The sequence below is a fragment of the Eutrema salsugineum genome, unplaced genomic scaffold (assembly GCF_000478725.1).
Source record: "Eutrema salsugineum unplaced genomic scaffold, Eutsalg1_0 scaffold_3, whole genome shotgun sequence".
Taxonomy (NCBI): Eukaryota; Viridiplantae; Streptophyta; class Magnoliopsida; order Brassicales; family Brassicaceae; genus Eutrema; species Eutrema salsugineum.
The window spans coordinates 2,660,758-2,673,329 of NW_006256756.1; the positions used below are offsets into that span (position 1 = coordinate 2,660,758).

Here is a 12,572-nt window from a genome sequence, read left to right on the forward strand (position 1 = left end):
TGATGGATCAACAAAATTTATTAATTTATAGTGATTATTAATTTATTTATAGAGATTTTACAATATATAAGCATAAAAATGAATGTTAACCAATTCGGTTTTTCAGAACCGAAATGTTCCAGTACATAAACATTTCATCCCATCTTAACCAATTCGGTTTTTCAGAACCGAAATGTTCCAGTACATAAACATTTCATCTCATCCTCCATACTAATCTTGACAAAACACCATGTTTTTCACCGAAGATTTCTAACACTATGTTTTGATGTTACATTGTATTAAGATATCCATATCAACATCAAGTAAACAAACAAGGAGGAAGAAAAAACAAGAGATCAAGCGGGCTTTGCAAAAGAAAGTTGGTCCCTAAACTTGGAGACCTCGCTGAGGATCATCTGCTCAGCTTGTGGCTTCACAAACATACAAGTAGTGTCCAGTTTCAGTACTTGGATTATGAATCTCTGTGAAGAAGGCAATGAATTGTTCAAATGTGCAATGAACTGCGCCATGGGAACATCACTGCAAGAAGAAGGAAACAAAAAAGAAACAAGAAAAAAAAAAACTGAAGTTAAAAGATGCGATTCATTAGAGTATCAACAAGAAACGTAAAATCTACCAGGAGATGAAGATTCCTTTGATGGAGTTAACCATTGATTCAGGAACAAAATTCTTGAGAATCACCAAAACCTGCAATTAACATAAATGTTTATCAATTCAGAACTGACACTCGAATTGTTGCAAAATCCAGATATTGGAATCAACTCAAAGCTCGGTTAATTTGGGATTTGACATTATTGAACACTAGTCTTGTCAGCTCAAAAACTCACAACCTCATCAAAAGATGATCATACCAGCAAAGAAGGCTTAAACCTAATTTTTGATTTACACTGTCTTTAATCCACTTCACGAAACATGATAAGTAACTGAATTTCTCAGAAATCTTTCAAAATAATCCATGGTGTTCCATAATTACGTCCAGAGATTCCAATTTATTCACACGAAATTCAGAAAAAAAAACGCATAGCCAAAATTAGACCTCACAAAGAAAAAGGAGGAAGAAGAAGGAGAATGGGAAGGATGTGATCGAGAGATTACATTATTTAGGGTTTAAAGGAAATTAACGTCGACAGATTCAGAATCCAACGAGGAAAAAGGAAATACCAAACTTACAAAATCACGGAAAAGTTTGACGCAGAAGAGAATCGAAATCTAGAGAAATTAACCTTTGGATTCATATAAATTGCGATCCAGAGTGTTTATTCGGAGATTTCAAAAATCTAGAGAAACAACTCACCACGATAATGAATTGAACAAGAGATCCTCAAAGATTCAAGATGTCAACTTTTGAACAAATTACTTAACTACATCACACCATAAGAATTTGTCAACTTTTTAAAGTACTTAAACCCTACAATAGGACTAAAACCTCTGAAAGAGGGTTCCAGTTTTGATGACTAAAAACATTAATAGCTCTGGTGTTAACACACTTAAATGCATCACACCATAAAATCAGAAGAACGTTCTCTAAAGACTATAAATCTGTTTCCGAAGATTACACAAATCTCTAAATGCCACAAACCCTAACAACATAATATAAACCTTTAGCAAGAGATGTTGCCTATCATGCTGTATCTTTTCGCAGCCTATCGCCTTCAGTCGTTTCTTGTGATGACTGTTTGTTGCTAACGGTGGTGGGAAGGAAAAACGACACCCAAATCCAAGAATGCTCTTCTGATTGATCTATTTGTATTGTTGTATTGTTGTTGTTGCTGCTGCTGCTTAAGTCAACAACATCCACTCCAGTTCTCAACCATCCACCTGTGTTGGATTTAGAAGAGGAACCAACCTCTCGACGAGCATCCAAATCTTGGTATGCGTTCACAAGCATCCAACAATGAAAATGCATGGAATCTAAACTTTAACGGGATGCAGAGATGTGGGTATAATCTAGAATTCTCACTTGGGTTAACAGTAGCAGATCAAAGGGTTTAGAAGACATTGTTGGAAAAAGCATTTTTTGCTAAGTAGTGAGCAGGTTCATTGTAAGCTGAGATTACATCTACTTGTACTCTTTCTTATTTGTAATAAGTTTCATCATTACTAGAAAGAATCCTGGTTTTGTTGAATTCATGATTAGTTTCCATAGTTTTAACTTAAATGAACATGTATATAGATTTTTTTCCTAATTTTTTTCTTTCGAAAATTAAATTTATTTTTTTGTAATAGATTATTGGAAAATCTCTTCAACACCAGATGATACGATCCTCCCAAGGATTTGCACTTGCTCGTTTGGTAGAGGTTGATAAACTCGGCCAGATCGGTTTGATCGGAGAGATGCTAAGGGGTGAGGGGTTGCCTCGAAGGTCCTTAGGCCCAACTCGCGAGAAACAGAAACTGATCAAGGGATGAAAACACCAAGTGTTGATCTCGCGGGTCAAGGATGAACAGGCGTGAGACTTGATCTCGAAAATCCTGTTGCCCCTAAACTATTTTGAACGAAATCGAAAACAAGATATAAGGAAGGCTGCGTCGAATCCTATGGATTGAATCCGATAAACCAGATAGAAACTTTCAAGGCTAGCCACCTAAGAAAGGAAAACTCAGAAAGAACAAGAAAAAATCTCGATTTTATTGATAAAAAGGTGAATGACCAAAATACAAGGAAGTTTGGCCTTTATATAGAGGCGCATAAAAGTGCAAAAGACAAAGAAAATTAAATGAAAAACAATGAATGCATTGAATGACCACTCGGCTCCTTTGAATATCTTTTCGGCTTTTTTCGCGCGGGTGACCTTTGATCTCCCATAACGGCTAATTAACAAACTCGGATAAGAAAGATGTGGCCCCTTAACCTCATTAAAACCCCATCCGGTAAACCCAGTGGGACAAACCCAGATGCAAGAAAAAAGAGTGTCAAGGAGCTACACCGTCCGAGTAGGTCAAAAGCGTTACAGCTCGGTCGTTAAGTGTAGCGTCCGTGAACTTAGCCTTCAGCTCGGTACATAACCTCCAAATGACAATGGACAGCTTCTTAGCTCGGGACCGTGTAATAGGACCAGTGAGCTCGGTTAAATCCGTGCTTGGGTCGTCCACTTCGTTGGTCTTCCTGTCCTGAACCTCCACCTCGCTTAGCTCGGCCACTTGGTCGTGATTTCCGGTCTGGACTTGCTCTCCGGCCTGACCCTCAGTTCGCACCTCGTCCATGCTCGTATCATTCCCCCCCTCTTGAAAAGGACTTGTCCTCAAGTCTGGTCCATCTGGAAGAAAGGGAACTAAGTCAGAAACATTAAAGCTTGAGCTGACCGTATACTTACCTCGGAGGTCGATCTGGTAGGCATTGTCATTGATGCGGTTTAAAACCGTGAATGGTCCATCGACTCGGGGTAAAAGCTTGGACTTCCGTTCCTCAGGAAATCGTTCCTTCCGTAGATAAATCCAAACTTGGTCGCCGGGCTCGAACGTTCTTTTGCTCCTTCCTTTGTTTGCTTTCCTTTGAAATTGCTCGGTTTTCTTTTGAATGTTTTCCTTGGCTTTCTCGTGCATCTGTTTGACCAGTTCGGCCTTTTTCTTGCCATCTAGATTAAGTCTTTCACTCATAGGCAATGGGGTTAGATCAAGTGGAGTAAGCGGATTAAACCCATACACAAGTTGAAAAGGGGAAAACATTGTAGTTGAATGAACCGAATGATTATAAGCAAACTCAACGTGTGGCAAGCAATCTTCCCAAGTCCTAAGGTTCTTTTTAATCACAGATCGCAACAAAGCTGACAAAGTTCGATTAACTACTTCAGTTTGTCCATCAGTTTGAGGGCGACAAGTAGTTGAAAAACAAAGTTTAGTTCCAAGTTTTGTCCAAAGGGTTTTCCAAAAATAGCTAAGGAACTTAGTGTCCCGATCTGAAACAATGGTTCTAGGAACCCCATGCAATCGGACAATTTCCCTAAAGAACAGGTCAGCCACATTTGATGCATCATCGGTCTTATGGCATGGAATGAAATGAGCCATTTTAGAAAACCTATCTACGACCACAAAGACCGAATCTCTACCTCTCCTAATTCGGGGTAACCCTAACACAAAATCCATGGAAATGTCTGTCCAGGGTTCACTAGGAATGGGAAGTGGTGTGTACATACCTGGGCCTTGGCTTCGGGTTTTAGCCATCTTACAGACCGTGCACCGGCTACAAATTCGCTCCACATCGCGTCTTAGGTGCAGCCAGAAGAAGTGGTCTTGCACCACACTTAGAGTCTTAGCTACTCCGAAATGCCCCATCAGTCCACCTCCATGTGCTTCCCTAACAAGTAAATCACGAAGAGATGTGTTAGGTATGCATAACCGATTTTCATAGAAGAGATAGCCATGACTTTGGTAATATTTGCCATGGGCAAATTTCGAGCTGGCTTGGTAGACTTCCTGGAAGTCTGGATCAGTGAGGTAGGCATCCTTCATCAGTTCGAATCCCAAAACCTTAGCGTCCAAGGCTGTAATCAAGGTGTAACGTCGGGATAATGCGTCGGCCACCACGTTCTCTTTACCCTGCTTGTACTGGATGACATAGGGAAAGGTTTCGATGAATTTCATCCATCTGGCGTGCCTCTTGTTAAGCTTCTGTTGGCCCTTTAAGTGTTTGAGCGATTGGTGGTCCGTGTGGATGACGAACTCCTGTGGCCACAGGTAATGCTGCCAGGTTTGTAGGGCTCGGACCAGGGCGTACAGTTCCTTGTCGTAGGTCGGATAGTTCAAGGTTGCCCCTCCTAGTTTCTCACTAAAGAAAGCCACAGGTTTCTTTTCTTGCATCAGCACAGCTCCAATTCCAACTCCCGAAGCATCGCACTCGATCTCAAATGTCTTGAGAAAGTCAGGTAGCACCAGCAATGGCGCATGAGTGAGCTTGTATTTCAAAAGTTGAAATGCTTCCTCCTGAGGTTGCTCCCATTTGAACCCGACCTCCTTTTTAATGATCTCGGTCAAAGGCGCGGCTATCGTGCTGAAGTTTTGGACAAAACGACGATAGAACCCAGCTAGTCCATGGAAGCTCCTGACCTCACTCACAGTTTTTGGGCTCGGCCAATCCTGGATCGCTTTGATCTTCTCTTCATCGACCTGGATTCCCTGCGAACTCACAACAAACCTAAAAAGACAACGTGATCCGCACAAAAAGTACACTTCTTAAGGTTTCCAAAGAGTCGTTCATGTCTAAGCACATTTAACACCTTTTTCAAATGCATCACATGTTCATCCAGGATCTTGCTGTAAATCAGGATATCATCAAAGTAAACTACCACGAAGACACCTATGAACGATCTAAGAACATGATTCATCAAACGCATGAATGTGCTAGGTGCATTAGTGAGTCCAAAAGGCATGACTAGCCACTCATAAAGACCATGCTTAGTTTTAAAAGCCGTTTTCCATTCATCATCTTCTTTCATCCTAATCTGGTGATAGCCACTTTTTAAATCAATTTTAGAAAATATGCATGCACCATGAAGCTCATCTAACATATCTTCTAGCCTAGGTATAGGGTGGCGATACTTAACCGTTATGTTGTTGATGGCTCGGCAGTCAACACACATCCTCCAAGTTCCATCCTTCTTGGGCACGAGCAAGACTGGCACGGCGCATGGACTCATACTCTCGCGAATGTATCCTTTGGCCTGAAGCTCATCCACCTGTCTTTGAAGCTCCTTGGTTTCGACGGGATTAGTACGGTAGGCAGGTCGGTTAGGAAGGGTGGCTCCGGGTACGAAGTCGATCTGGTGCTCAATTCCTCGAATGGGTGGTAAGCCACCTGGGTCGTCTTCCGGAAAGACATCAGTGAAGTCCTGCAAAACATGAGAGATTCTGCTCGGTAAAACCGGCTCAGGGTTAGTATGGCTAGCCAAAGCATCTTTAAAAATGAGAAGGACAACGGACTGCTTCGTAGCCAAGGCGTATTTCACCTCGCTAGGCCTCACAAGAAAAGATTCTTTGCTCACGGGATTTCCCTCACAGGCCATTTCTAGGTTTTTCTCAGACTCTCTCTTTTGAAGTGAAGTGTTTTGGGGATCGCTCACAATGCCTTTACCCTTAGAATTCTGCTCCAGCTTAACTTGATCGAGATAGACTTCGTGTGGTGACAAGGGTGCTAGAACGATCTTGCGGCCTTGGTGCTCAAAGGTATGTTTGTTTGAGAACCCATCATGGATCACCTTCTTGTCGAACTGCCACGACCGTCCTAGAAGTAGATGACCGGCCTCCATCGGTAGAACGTCGCAAACGACCTCGTCCTCATATCGTCCAATGGTAATTGAAACAGTGACCTGCTTAGTGACCTTGAGTTGTCTCTGGTTTTTTAGCCACCGTAGGTTGTAAGGGTAAGGGTGTTTGCGGGTTTCCAAACCCAGCTTGTCAACCATGCTAGTGCTAGCCACATTGGTGCAACTTCCTCCATCAATAATCAAGCTACACACCTTTCCTTGGACCAAACACCGGGTGTGGAACAGGTTTTCCCTCTGATCTTCCTCCTTGATCCGTTCTTGGGCTATTAGAACACACCGAGCTACTAGTAGCTCTCCAGACACAGCTCGCTCCTCGGTCTCTTCCTCATCGTAGATCGGCTCAGTTTCCTCCTCGTGATCGGATATGATATCTCCGGTGTCAAGCAAGAGCATGGCCCGCTGGTTTGGGCACTTATTGGCGTAGTGTCCTTTTCCCCGACACTTGAAACACTCTATATCCCGCATCCTCGACGAGCTGGCCTCGGCCTTGCCTGTGTTCTGGTTCGGCTTTGAGTCCGTCCTCGGTTGATTGTTAGATCGTGAGGGGTAGGTTGTTTTGTCATCTCGGTAGCTCGGTCGAGAACTGGTTCCAGGGGTAAATCGGTTGGTACCCTTTCGTTTGAGCTGCTGCTCCACCAGAAAATCGCCTTATGTAACATCTCGGCCATGTCGTTATACTCCTGTAACTCCATTCGGTCTTGCAGATCCCGATTCAAGCCACTGAGAAATCTGGCCATGGTCGCGTCCTCTGGCTCGAATACGTCGGCTTTGAGCATTAAACGCTCCATTTCCTGATGGTAGTCCTCCACGGACTTGGTTCCTTGCGTGAGCCTCCGAAGCTTGGTATGTAACCGTTGCCGCATAAGAGTGGCCATCTCGTCCCAAGTTTCTACTGGCCGTTCTCCGTTTCTGTGTCGGCTGATCATGATCTGGTCCCACCAGTCTATAACATAGTCATTGAACTTGGACGCCGCCAAGTTGATCTTCTTCCTCTCCGATAGATCCTGGCAGTTGAACACGATATCCACCTTCTTTTCCCATTCCAGAAAAGCATCTGGGTCATTCTTTCTGTAGAAAGGTGGAATCCGCAGCTTCATGCCTCCTAGATCATTATCGTTACGTCCTCGAGCCTGTTCGGCTTCTCTTCGCTCATGGATGGGTCGCTGAGGTCGCCCTTCTTCACATCGGTAATTTCGGCCTGGGAAATTGTTGCCTCGGTCGCGGTCTCCTCCAACTCGGCCTCGGTGTGCACCACGGTTACCTCGCGGCCTGACTTGGCTACTTCTGGATGAGTGATTATCCGCGTAAAACGGATTGTCTATCTCCTGCTCAAAGTTCCGATCTCGGCGGATATGCATCGGTTCCTCGCGGTTTTGATCGTTGGCCTCCTCTTGCCTTGGCTGAACTTCAAGCCGATCCATCCTTTGGCTCATACGCTCCATCATTTCGGTAATTTGGTTAAGTTTGGCCTCCATTTCTCTGGGAGTATATCAGCGAACGTGATTTCCTTCTTTAAACGTGTAGAACTCGCACTCGTCCAACGAGAAGTCAGATGACATGCACGTACCTCGCAAAAAGAACAAACGCGTTAGTAAAAATCCTTACTAGTGTTTCCCTCTTTGATTCACTCACTCTCTTATTAATCTCACAAACCCACAAGAGATTTTCTTCCGGTTTTAAAGGAGTTAATCGAATCACGATGACTGCCTCTAGGTTCCTTTGGATTATCAAACGTTTGAAAGGAGAAGAATAAGGAAAGATAGGTAGAAAAGAATACGGTTTCCTTTTTTTTTTTTTGACTTTTGAAATTCCTCTTTTTTTTTTTTTTAACGAAAATATCAGAAGAAAAAGGATGAGAAAAGGCGGAAGTTAAAGAGATAGATAGACACTACCGATTAAGCAAGTGGGCTCTGATACCACTTGATACAATCCTCCCAAGGATTTGCACTTGCTCGTTTGGTAGAGGTTGATAAACTCGGCCAGATCGGTTTGATCGGAGAGATGCTAAGGGGTGAGGGGTTGCCTCGAAGGTCCTTAGGCCCAACTCGCGAGAAACAGAAACTGATCAAGGGATGAAAACACCAAGTGTTGATCTCGCGGGTCAAGGATGAACAGGCGTGAGAGTTGATCTCGAAAATCCTGTTGTCCCTAAACTACTTTGAACGAAATCGAAAACAAGATGTAAGGAAGGCTGCGTCAAATCCTATGGATTGAATCCGATAAACCAGATAGAAACTTTCAAGGCTAACCACTTAAGAAAGGAAAACTCAGAAAGAACAAGAGAAAATCTCGATTTTATTGATAAAAAGGTGAATGACCAAAATACAAGGAAGTTTGGCCTTTATATAGAGGCGCATAGAAGTGCAAAAGACAAAGAAAATTAAATGAAAAACAATGAATGCATTGAATGACCACTCGGCTCCTTTGAATATCTTTTCGGCTTTTTTCGCGCAGGTGACCTTTGATCTCCCATAACGGCTAATTAACAAACTCGGATAAGAAAGATGTGGCCCCTTAACCTCATTAAAATCCCATCCGGTAAACCCAGTGGGACAAACCCGGATGCAAGGAAAAAGAGTGTCAAGGAGCTACACCGTCCGAGTAGGTCAAAAGCGTTACAACTCGGTCGTTAAGTGTAGCGTCCGTGAACTTAGCCTTCAGCTCGATACATAACCTCCAAATGACCATGGACAGCTTCTTAGCTCGGGACCGTGTAATAGGACCAGTGAGCTCGGTTAAATCCGTGCTTGGATCGTCCACTTCGTTGGTCTTCCTGTCCTGAACCTCCACCTCGCTTAGCTCGGCCACTTGGTCGTGATTTCCGGTCTGGACTTGCTCTCCGGCCTGACCCTCAGTTCGCACCTCGTCCATGCTCGTATCACCAGACATAGAAAATAGTATGAGTATTATTTTTCTCACTATGCAAGATCGGTAAAAAATTGTCTACGAGTGGGAAATACATACAGATATGCTATTTTTTATAACTACTAGATGATCACCTGCGTATACACGAGGGTTTCCTTTTCTAGTATATAATTTTAAAATTTTACAAGTAAATGTTTTTTTTATCATTGCCTATACATACAAAATTTTGGTAAAACGACTATGTCACTTTAAATATTCAATTAGGTGTTTAGTCTGCGTTTTGTGCGGACGGAAGAGTTTCATAAACATAAAACAAAATTTTATGTTAAAAACGAAAGAGAATTAAAATAACCACTTGAGACATACCTAATTGAAATAAAATTAATTAAAAAAGTAAATATCATCCAAAATTAAACACTAAAAAAACCATAAAATAAGTGTATGAAACCAATGAAAAAAGTGTAGTGAAACTCATAAACCAAATCAACTAAGACAAACTCGATTGTTTTTTTTAATCATTTTTTGTATTCTTCTTTATCATTTAATTACATTTTCTATTTTTTTATTTGGTATTCATCGTACTTTTAAAACCATGTTATAGATTCCCAAATTTAGAAACTAATTTTGCCAAACTCTTCTCCACTTTGGTAATATGTGCCTCCAGTTTCAATTTATGCCCATTGTTGCAAATTTTCTCTGTTTCAATCTTTCACCAATATCTTTAGCCTTTAACAACCATCACACTGGAGCTCTGTTCTTATCCATCTTCATGGACTAAAACACTATGCTTCTTTGGTTCCACCAGTCATTGTTTTCTTCTCTGTTAAGTACATTTACATAAACCTTATTATGACAGGTTTTTGTTGCCTCTTGTAGTGAGACAATAATGTCAAATACTCATTAGAATCAAGAGGAGGACCTGAAGAGTTGTTTTCAGAAGATGGGATCAGAACCACAATGTTCCTGCTTTGCTTCCAGATTTTCTTCACTCCGTTTCTCTTTTTTTTTTGGTACTATAGTTTCATCTTAAAAAGCAAGCTTTTAACAAATCCCGAGTGTTGTTTAATATACTCTTCAATCATACTTCTTCTTCCAAAGGCACAAACTCTGTTTTTATTGCTATTCCCTAATCTTAGTTTTGTTTTCTAATTGTTTCTTATGTTGTCATCTCGTGGTCATGTAGTCTGAATGTCCAATATACTATCAGCTAATGGTTTTGCATGTGCAATATTCATCTCTAGTGCTCTGTTCCAACGATGGCGTGATCAGTATTTTTACGTAAATGATCTTATATATGGCATTTTCTGTTCTCTTTCACTGAGCATGTGTGTTCCTGGTCTTTATAGAAATTTGTGTGGAGCTTTATTTGTTTTTGCACAACTGAAACCCTGATTCCATGAGTTATTCCTGGGAATCATATATGTAGTGCTTATGCTTTAATATTGCCATGTTAAAGATAAAACATTATAAGTCGGACGGAACCATATAACGTTAAGGAATAAGGATCAGAGTCCGATCGGAGGTTAGAACACAAGCTAACAACATAAGGCATATGGTAATGTTTCATTTGTTAGATAGAAGTAAGGATGTTTTAGATTTGATCATGATGTTAAGATGTTTAAGTTTGTTTTATTTGTTTGATTAATTAGCGTTATTTACATTTTTCTTGTGTCATATTACTATCTTTTTTCACATTCTTGTGATCATTTAGCATTGGTAGCTAGAGTGAACACTTCGTATGATAATCAACAAAACAATTATGTGTAGATTCATTTACCATCGGAGTGATTAGTTAGTTTTTGACAAACCAGACGCATATTACAAACAGAGAAAGCAACCTATAAGAGCATAACTATGAACAAACCTCCCATCAATCACTAAACGAACAGAAAAACTAAAATAAATCACGAAGAAAAGGTGAAAAACTGCTAATTAACTACTCAATATATTAGCAACGAACCATAACGAAAAAAATAAAAACAACAGCAACTATCTAGAGAAACTCATAGCTTAATCCGCAAAACACAAAAAGTTGAGATAAACCTCGTTAGATAAGAGAAGAAGGTTGCTTCAAGAGCCAAAAAAAAAAAATCATTATGTGGAGACGAAGGTTGCTTCAAGAGCAGAAAAAAAGAAGAAGAATAACCATTCCTTATCTCATAACTTAAAAACACACATGAACCAAAATCAGACATATACCCGAGTGTAAATGAAAACTACGAAAAACAACAGAAAGAGAGCACTAATTCAATCGACATATCCTAAAACAGTGATACAACAATTAACAATGTATTAAGAAAAGCAAGGCGTATATTAAAGACCTAAAGTTAAATACAATAAAACTTAGTATCCGAGAGGGGTATATATATAGCTATATGAACATATTAGGGTTTTCCACGGATTAGGGTCTAGAAGATCTACAAGTGGTCGATAATTTATTACAGAACTTAATTTAAACCAATTTTTTCAATTTTTTAATAAATGTTTTTATAAAAATTAATTTAAATACATTTAAGGAAGGCAAATGGTAATTAGCTATACTGAGATTAAATGAGAGAGCTCAAAGCTAAAATTTACTTAGCTTATAATATATATGATTTTTCTTTTTTGAAAATATGTTAAATTATGTTTAAAAAAACATTTTTTCTTTCCATGAACTTTCCAAAGAAAATAAATGAAAGAATGAAAGTCACCAAACTAAGAGGAGCTAAAACAAAATTTCTTTAATACTATGCTGTCAGCGGGAACTAAACCAAGTCACCATTCCATCGTCGTAGGTGCTGTCACTAATATTAATATCACATGTATTTCAATGATCGCTTATCTATATTCTTTTGTGTTTTTTTTTTTTTTGCAAATTCTTGTTAGTCACTATAGACATATATATATAGTACTGTATATCAAAATATCAGTCCATAGTCTAATATATATTTTTAAAATATATTTATCTGCTAAATGATGGTTAATGCATATTTTCTAATAATTTTATTTTACATTTATTTTATGCGCTTATCTCTTAATCTAATATATATCATTGTGAATTTTCATATTTTTTAAAAATAAAAAAACTAAATTTAGTGATTAAAGTAAATCATAATACGAATATCTCATATTCCTCCATAAGAGAATTATTCATATATAAAGTCATCTTATTCATAGATGAATCTAAGATGATCATCAATAATTCATTTACATTTTGAATTTTGTTCGTGCTAAGAATCGAACACACACAAATTCTATAGTTCACACAACCGTTTGAACTCTTGAGCTGGGGCAGGAGCAGGAGAACAGAATATGCATCCATTAGCGGAGGAACCCCTTCGCACGACATCTATGAAAGCAGCAGTGGGCGGATCGGCGGTGAACAGGAAGAAGGAGCTAGGTTTTTGCCTTCGTATGTAGTCCATGCCACTTGTATGCTACCCCAAAAATTCTATTCCAAACCTT

At 39.9% G+C, this 12,572-nt stretch overlaps 1 protein-coding gene across 1 annotated transcript; it reads right to left on the reverse strand.

Moving 5' to 3' along the window:
- Positions 1-335: 335 nt before the first annotated feature.
- On the reverse strand, positions 336-651 carry LOC18014854 (general transcription and DNA repair factor IIH subunit TFB5). The gene is made up of 2 exons (XM_006396667.1): positions 617-651; positions 336-519 (listed from the first exon to the last, which is right to left on the reverse strand). Exons 1-2 carry the CDS (start codon positions 649-651, stop codon positions 336-338), a joined length of 219 nt encoding a protein of 72 aa, XP_006396730.1.
- Between the last annotated feature and the right edge of the window lie 11,921 nt (positions 652-12,572).

Bases quoted from the DNA above. Each gene is read 5' to 3' on its own strand.
- LOC18014854 (XM_006396667.1), bottom strand. From the start codon at position 651: ATGGTTAACTCCATCAAAGGAATCTTCATCTCCTG. The intron at 520-616 runs GTAGATTTTACG...TTCTTCTTGCAG, and splicing joins AAAGGAATCTTCATCTCCTG to TGATGTTCCCATGGCGCAGT.